At 34.5% G+C, this 8134-nt stretch overlaps 2 protein-coding genes and 1 long non-coding RNA gene across 5 annotated transcripts; 2 read left to right on the top strand and 1 right to left on the bottom strand.

Moving 5' to 3' along the window:
• The first annotated feature begins 48 nt into the window (after positions 1-48).
• LOC140981153 (caffeoylshikimate esterase-like) lies at positions 49-1300 on the top strand. The gene is made up of 5 exons (XM_073447447.1): positions 49-103; positions 334-464; positions 640-777; positions 866-964; positions 1061-1300. The coding sequence occupies exons 1-5, from the start codon at positions 97-99 to the stop codon at positions 1277-1279; spliced, it is 594 nt and encodes a 197-aa protein (XP_073303548.1). The 5' UTR covers positions 49-96; the 3' UTR covers positions 1280-1300.
• Positions 1301-2313: 1013 nt separating this feature from the next.
• Positions 2314-6027, top strand: LOC140980975 (uncharacterized). Of its 3 annotated transcripts, none has more exons than XM_073447144.1 (8): positions 2321-2523; positions 2616-2675; positions 3178-3310; positions 3404-3507; positions 4303-4424; positions 4961-5067; positions 5217-5356; positions 5596-6027. In XM_073447144.1, the coding sequence occupies exons 1-8, from the start codon at positions 2474-2476 to the stop codon at positions 5789-5791; spliced, it is 912 nt and encodes a 303-aa protein (XP_073303245.1). In that variant the 5' UTR covers positions 2321-2473; the 3' UTR covers positions 5792-6027. The 3 variants fall into 3 exon arrangements, with proteins under 3 accessions (XP_073303248.1, XP_073303245.1, XP_073303246.1); XM_073447145.1 differs by having other exon boundaries at positions 2321-2527; positions 2638-2675; XM_073447147.1 differs by lacking the exon at positions 2616-2675 and having other exon boundaries at positions 2314-2523.
• Positions 2696-5684, bottom strand: LOC140980976 (uncharacterized). Its single transcript, XR_012176018.1, has 3 exons — positions 5450-5684; positions 3433-5350; positions 2696-3313 (listed from the first exon to the last, which is right to left on the bottom strand). It is a non-coding gene; the product is annotated as an uncharacterized lncRNA (long non-coding RNA).
• Positions 6028-8134: the final 2107 nt, after the last annotated feature.

The following is an 8134-nucleotide window of genomic DNA, read 5'->3' as shown; positions in this document are numbered from 1 at the left end:
ATCCCTAGTCAACAGTTGACTTGCAGGGCATCTACTCTAACATATGTTCCGTCTTTTGATGGGATAGTAGATAACGTCAACGAACAATTCAAGATAATGAAAGGTCAGTGCCTTCTCTATGGTCTTCCTTGATTTAATAACAAATTCAGGTGAAATTCACGGGTATACATGAACAGAACTAGGACTTTGAATTGGGAATCATAATTTCTATGTGTCGACTGTATCCATTTTTGATGTTTATTTGAGAGTTCTTGCTTTGATTCTTTGGTAGGGTGGGCTTTTATACTTATTCCTCTAAGACAAGTCACACCATAATGTAATTGTGATACACAGGAAGGCCGGAGATTCGAGGACTCCCCCGATTCATATTCGGTCAGTCCATGGGTGGAGCAATTGCGATCAAAGCACTTCTCAAGGCACCAAAAGAATGGGATGGCATAGTTCTTGTAGCTCCAATGTGTAAAGTAATTCATCGTATCTTATGTTTTTCTACTTTGAAAATAGCTTTTGCATTACAAATTCTTGTATATAAGTCGAACACAAAGCCAAACTTTGCTTTGCAATCTCTAACTTTCAAGGACAAAATATTACAGGGATAAGCTCTATTAAATGAAATCTGATGCCCGTTTTTATAATCAGATTTCGAAGGAAATGTCACCCCCTCTTCCACTGCAGAAAATCCTAATATTAATGTCTGAGTTTATGCCAAAAGCAAAGCTCGTTCCCCAGAAAGACTTAGCTGATCTGGCATTCAGAGAACTCAAGAAAAAACAAATGGTATGTTTCAAACTGTTTGTTTGAGAAGTTTCATAACAACACATTGAATTTAAAACTGTTAACATATTCCGAACTTATTTATTTTTAGGCTCCATACAATGTGATCAGCTACAGTGATCAAACGCGACTCAGGACTGCTGTGGAGCTACTAAACGCTACAAAATATATCGAGTCACAGGTGAATAAGGTCAGTTCCGTATCCGTTCTCCATCAATAAATATCATCCATTGTATGTTCCGCTATTTTCTTGAAAAAAATGAATTTTTTTTTGTGGATGTCTCAGGTTGCATCTCCTATGCTTATTCTTCATGGAGCTGCTGATAAAGTGACTGATCCTCTTGTTAGTACATTTTTATATGAAAATGCTTCGAGCAAAGATAAAACTCTGAAACTTTATGAAGATGGATTTCACTGCATTCTTGAAGGGGAACCAGATGACAGAATTTTGACTGTTCTTGGTGACATTGTTGCATGGCTTGATTCAAGAACCTCAATGAAGTAGTGGCTCAACTTCTTTTTTTTTTTTTTGGGTTAAAAAACTTTATTTATTTGCCTTTGGGAGTTTCATTGGTAAAGGTGAGTTGAAATTGTAGTAACCAGTAATTTAGTTCTTGAAGAGATATATACTTCTAGAGAGGCATTAACTTTTTTATGCGAAAAATAAGCTCTATCTTGTTTTGTGTTGGATAACATCCGGTCCTCTTGGAAAGTCCAATAAAAGTTTGAAGAATAAACTTGATTGTCACTTCAATCTGGTCTTCTTTTAATTTTTTTGCCTATGCTTAGATTGTATTAAAAAAAAAAAAAAAGAAGAAAAGAGTTTAACCTTGACTTAGGCTTGGTTGGGTTGTAATTTTATATATTTATTATTTATAAATCACTTTACATGTATAGTATATAATATAAGTGTCTTCGGGCACAATTACATATAATATTTTTTCATGTTAAGTAATTTATGATTAAAAAAACTTAGAGATTATATTAAAATTAAAAATTTATTCAAAAAAATGACTTTATTATAGTAATTTTATTTTATGGGTGATATTAGTAAATAAATAAAAATAGCTCATGAAATTACGGAATAATAGTATATGATAGATACAGAAACTACCGATAACCAAAAATAATTTTTGGCTTTATTATTTTTTTATTTTTTCGAAGTATCCAAACTCATTTTTGCTTAAAAAACAAATAAATTACAAGAAAATGTCCTTCTAATATCCAAATCTAGATAAATTTTGTATTATTATTAATTTTCAAGATTATTTGTCTGTATCTTTTTTTAATTGAGTATGTCTTTAAGCTTAAAATTCAGAATAATTTTGAAAATCTATATTCGGATAAATTTGTAAAATGATCTTGATCAACTATTTATTTAAAAAAATGAATATTTAAATACACTTGAAAAAATAACTTGTTAAATAAATAATTGATTAAAGTTAAATCAAGTCCTTAAATAAATAATTGACTAAAATTAAATCAAATTTTTAAATAAATAATTGATCAAAATTATTTTACAAATTTGCTGTCCGTGTTCATTGGCAGAGAGGTTCAAAAGCAACAATACTGATGAATGGCGCAACAAAATTCTTTTTCTTGGTGAGGAATCGCAAAAAACATCCCCGATCAACATATATACATAGTCAACAATTATCCATCAACAGTCCATTAGTCAGTCAATTTTCCAAGAAATCCGATGTCTATGCTGAATCAACTTTTCAACAGGGGACTTCTGGGAGTGAAATGGTTAGTGATCAACAATTTTTGTGATAATTATTTGTATGAAAATGTCTGTGATTATTATTTTTTAATTACTGGTAAATGTAAGATTGAAATAGTTGGTACCTTGTTCAGAAAAAGAAGGGTAAATATTACACTGATCTTCGTCGAGTTCTTGGGTATTTTCTTTCTCTTTGTGGGTTTTTATTTTTCGTATTTGCCATTGTTTTTAGACCATAATATGCTTAAAAATCGAAGCTTTCTGCTAATACTATGATGTTTATGCAATTCAACAATCTTAACATGGAGTTTTATTATATGCTTTTTTTGCTTTGTGTCGGATATTTGTGTTTAAGAAAGAGGGGTTGCCTTGAATGTTATTTCATGGGTTCAGAAAAGGTTTGTAGGTACTAAGATTTGGCAAACATTTTTACTAATGGTGGGCCAAGATTTGTATTCGATGCAGAAACTCGTCACTGTGGAATCACTTATAGATCTAAAGGTGGATTTTTTGAAATCATGAGCCTCAGTGCAGAAACTGAGCAATCTATGATGAAGTGATCTTGATGCGTCTTTCTGTGCGTGTGAGTGGAAACCCGTGCTGTATTATTTTAAAAAATCATGACCTTTCAGGTTCTATATAGATTTTTATTTAACTGAAGTTGATTGATAACTTTGTAGTAAAACATGCTTGACCTTGGCCATCTCACGCATCAATTTGTTGCAAAACAAGAGAGAGGCACAGCTGAAGACCATGAAAAAAGAGATTGCCCAATTTTTAGTGTCTGGCCAGGAATCGATTGCTCGAATCAGGGTACTGCATTAATCTTGCTTCAAGTCGATTATCTTTATATGTTGCAATTTTAAATTCTATTGTTTTAAGTTGTTATCATCGGCTTTCGTTTAGGTGGAGCACGTCATACGCGAACAGAGCACTTGGGAATCATATGAGATAATAGAGTTGTTTTGCGAATTTGTTCTTGCTAGGGTACCTATTCTTGAAAGCCAGAGGTAAAACCCTTTTATCACCACACTTTGATTTCATATCACATCCATTTTTTTATTGTATTTTGGGCAGGGCAATAAGAACAAACCCTCATGGCTGCCGAATTTTTTAGAATTTATGAAATTTACTCTTGCTAGTTGGCATTTTTCCCAACTCGAATACAACTTTGTCTAGATGCATCTTATCTAACTACTGACTTCTGAATGGACAATTCTTATTTCTTACTGAATGATCTTACTATCTTAGTTTGCTTTGCATCCATATCTCTGGTTAATTTTAGATATTTTAGTTTGACAAGCAAAACAGATGATGCCTTTAGAGTCTTTTAATTTATAATCTGAGATGGAAATAAAAAATGGACGTTAATCTGTCCGGGTACTTAGAAATCAATTTAAATTGTATCATACATGGAATGGCTGGGGAGCTGGTATTCCTACAAGCCTACAACTTTATTTATTTTCACATTTGGGTTTTTGCTGATTATATAGCGAATATTCTATTTGATAGTAGATGTCTACATGTTTAGAATGGCACTAACTGAAAAATAAATGTAATTATTATGTTTCTAACGCTGAAAAGTACGAAGAGTCGAGAGATTTTCTAAGTTCATGATGATAAAAAATAGAGAGGTTAAGATTACAAATACATGGGAAGTAATTTGGGAGCACAAATAAATGATTACATGGAGCTTCATAGAACATTTACATCTTCGAGATTCCATAAATGGAGCTCTTACTGGGTACAAATTCTACCGGTGGTGTCATTACTGGAAGCTTTTATTCATTATTTGTGATATAAAGTCTGTGCAGAATCTTTAAATTCGCAATGGATGGGAGTGAGACAATAAAGGGCTTGGTGAAAATATTTAAAAGAAATATTAATACTATTGGAAGGAATGAACGAACACAAACATGTGGATGGCGTAAGTATAAGATTCTATCGACTTTCTTCAGTTTGTAAATAGCCATTTATTCTGCAATAGTTGTAACTCTTAGAATCTTAATCACGTTTTTGCTTAGCATGTTCTTTGAGTTTTCCAAAACCGGCCCTGTACTCATCTCTAGGAACAGGGAACGACAATTAGAATCTTTCTTCGTGTTTTGTTTAGTAATATCTTAAAATGATCTTTTTCAAACATTTTGTTGCATTTATACCAATAAGTAAGAATGTAAGATCACAATATGCATTTATGTGTTTAAATTTGTCAATGTATGTATGAAATCGAGCACGTTACATAGATACATACCCGAGTAATAATTTCGTGCAAATGATAAAAATTAAGGTCAGTTACCAGAAGGAAGGCTACATTTTATATCCGTTGCCTCTGATTTCTGTTGATTCAAATAAACTTTCCCTTGTCTCTATTTGTTTGTTACTCTACTACTTGAAACAGGGAATGCCCGAGTGAGCTTCGGGAAGCAGTGGCAAGCATAATCTTTGCAGCTCCCAAATGTTCAGATTTGCCAGATCTATTGCATGTTCGGAATTTGTTTGCTGCGAAGTATGGAAAAGAATTCATAGCTGCTGCAACCGAGCTTCGCCCCGATACCAGCTTCAATCGTACAGTTTATTTAATCCTTGGTTATCAAGAAAAACGTTCACACTCAGGCATCTGATATGACTCAAACCTAAACTATATCCTGGAAATCAAACTGCTCTCTACAGTTATTGTTTTATGTGGGTTCCTCAATGCGGTTTATCCCTTGTCTTTCAGATCATTGAAAAACTCACTGTGAGTGCTCCGCCGCCACAAGTAAAACTCAGAGTTCTAAAGGAGATCACGCTAGAGCATAATGTTGATTGGGACTCGACTAAACTGAAGCTGAATTCGGCAAGAAACCCGAAGATCTTCTGGTATTTGTCGTGTTTCAAGCTATTAATCTATCTTTTTTCAGTTCTGTCTCTTGTCCGAGCCATTCTCCTGGTGTTGACAATGCATCCGTGTACATTTTAGATGGACCGAAGCAAATATCTGTTCAATTTCCGAAGCCAGAAATTCAAGAAAGTTCGTCTAGCACAAAGCATTCTGTTAATTATATAGATGGTTAAAACAGAGAAGATTGATGCTTGCAATCTCCCGTTTCTCGTAACAGCACCCCTGCTGCTGGTGTGTCCGAATCTTCAAGGGATCAGAGTTTAGAACCGAGTTCACATTCATCTGATGTGCTTCAACTGGATTGCACTGCTATTGCTGCCGCTGAACTTGCATCAGCTTCTGCCCGTGCTGCTGCCGAGTTGGTAAATGCAAACTTTAGCTCGTTGAAACTAATGGAACGAAAATCTAGATGAAGGTTTCGGCTCAGAAAGTATGATGGTATGGAGTTCTGAACTGATCCCGTAGTCCAAGATCAAACTGAAAATTGGAAGATGAATTTGTACATGTATGGACAAAATGTTTCTGTTTACAATTATCTATGTTGTTGGCAGCGTCATGCATATTTAAAGTCTTTGATTTGATAAAAGATTTACGGGACCTTTTGTCAATGAAATATGAGTTTCACTTGTTTAAGTGTTAGATTCCAATCTTATCTTCATGACTTGAGGCATATTTTCCTAAGGTTGCTTCAGATCCCTATTCTTTAGGTACATGCCTGAGTAGGAACACTGCTAAAATACAGACAATGGTGGATAGTTGTAACAGTTGATAAGATTAGACAAGGGACTTTGGAAGTAATTAGTTAATACATTTAGCAAGTATAGGTGAAAATAGTTAAAAATTAGACTTAAATTAATCTATAATTTTCGAAAACAAAACTGTTTAAGAATAAATTTTGATATATACCGTATTTAATTTTAAATTTGGGACTTTCTACACATGAATTCAAATAAATTAAAGCTCAAATAACATGAAACGTTAGTAGATCATCACATTTAACGAGTTCAACTTTTCTCGACGCTCTACAATACATAATATCTATATATAAGCCGAACCTTGAATTTACGATACAACATCTATGCCTTAACATACACAGATATACATTTGATTCATAAAATTATTCCTTCGTATCTTGTTTTAAGACGATATATATCAAAGTTAATTTTGGAGTACAAATTCTGATGTCAAAATAAAAAAAATGAGACTCGACTAAAAATAAATAAACAAAAGATGAGGTTGAATTTAATTTTGATACTATATATTTAGATATTCGAATAAAATTAAATGTGGGCATAGATGTTTTGGATATCAAGGGGCACGTAGTCTAATCAGTTAATATAAGCAACTAATAGAAGGAATTTTAAAAATATTTTACTACAAGAAGAAAATTAAATTGAGTAAATATTATTTTATTAGCGATCTGGTCATATCCAAGGTTACACCAGTGATCTCTGAAGCAGAAAATCGTGATCTCCTCTCACCATTCAAGATCGAAGAAGTGAAATCTGTGGTTTTACAAATGAATGACGATAAGTCACCAGGTCCAGATGGGTTTAATCCGATGTTTTTCCACAAGTTTTGGAGCACGGTGGGACAGGAAGTTTTCCACGAATGTAACAGGTGGAGGAGCAATGGTGCTTTTCTAAATAACTTAAATGACACTCATATTGTCCTAATTCCAAAATGCGCGAAACCAAACAAAATGAAGGACTTTCGGCCCATATCTTTGTGTAACGTTCTGTACAAATTCTTTGCTAAGATCATAGCAAACCGAATGAAACCTCTTATGGACAGAATCATCTTAGAGTACCAATCAGCTTTCGTCCCAGGTAGATCGATTATGGACAATGTCGTGGTGGCCTTCGAAGTGCTTCACAATCTGAAACGGAAAACACGAGGGAAGGAAGGCTTCATGGCTGTAAAACTTGATGTGAGCAAGGCTTACGATCGCCTTAGTTGGGACTTTCTGAGAGACATGTTGATTAAGATTGGCTTCCATAGAGAGTGGGTAAAATTGGTCATGCTTTATATAACTACTGTTTCTTATTCAGTCATTGTCAATGATCGAGTTGTTGGTCCTATTAAACCTCACAAAGGTTTACGCCAAGGATGTCCACTCTCACCGTACCTCTTCATCATCTGTGCTCATGCCCTTTCCTCTATGATACAGGATGCAGAAAAGCATGGTCTCATCAATGGATGCCAAGTTAGCAGGGGTGGTCCAAAAATCTCTCATTTGTTATTCGCCGATGATAGCCTCTTGTAATGTAGAGCAAGGGTGGAAGAATGTGAAGCGGTAAAGAAGCTGCTTCGTGATTACGAGCAAGCCTCAGGCCAAGCAATAAATTTAGTGAAATCTGGAATAATGTTTAGCGGGAACTTGGGTGCTGATCAAAAGGAGTTGATGTCCAGAAGAATGGGTATCACAAAAAACATGAGGTCTGGAACATATCTAGGGCTTCTTTCTCTTATTGGAAAAAAAGAAAAAGGATATCTTCAAATACTTGAAAGACAAACTTTGGAAGCGTATTCAAGGATGACAAGGTAAATTCCTCTCTAAAGCAGGTAGAGAAATACTAATCAAAGCAGTAGCTCAAGCTCTGCCAGCCTACTGCATGAACGTGTTCTTGCTGCCGAGATCTACCACTGAGGAGCTTCAACGTATTATGAACTCTTTTTGGTGGGGTTCAAACCCAAATGGCAATAGAGGCATCAAATGGTTGGGATGGGATCGGCTATGTGTTCCGAAGCAAAAT

Source organism: Primulina huaijiensis, chromosome 7 (assembly GCF_012295235.1).
Source record: "Primulina huaijiensis isolate GDHJ02 chromosome 7, ASM1229523v2, whole genome shotgun sequence".
Taxonomy (NCBI): Eukaryota; Viridiplantae; Streptophyta; class Magnoliopsida; order Lamiales; family Gesneriaceae; genus Primulina; species Primulina huaijiensis.
Note: the sequence above shows the minus strand (reverse complement) of the source record. Positions and strands in the feature narration are given on the sequence as shown.

Coding starts and splice junctions, on each gene's coding strand:
- LOC140981153 (XM_073447447.1), top strand. Junction 465..639: donor TTGTAGCTCCAATGTGTAAA/GTAATTCATCGT, acceptor TTTTATAATCAG/ATTTCGAAGGAAATGTCACC. Junction 965..1,060: donor TCGAGTCACAGGTGAATAAG/GTCAGTTCCGTA, acceptor TGGATGTCTCAG/GTTGCATCTCCTATGCTTAT.
- LOC140980975 (XM_073447144.1), top strand. CDS start 2,474: ATGTCTATGCTGAATCAACTTTTCAACAGGGGACTTCTGGGAGTGAAA. Junction 2,676..3,177: donor GATCTTCGTCGAGTTCTTGG/GTATTTTCTTTC, acceptor ATAACTTTGTAG/TAAAACATGCTTGACCTTGG. Junction 5,357..5,595: donor AGAAACCCGAAGATCTTCTG/GTATTTGTCGTG, acceptor TTCTCGTAACAG/CACCCCTGCTGCTGGTGTGT.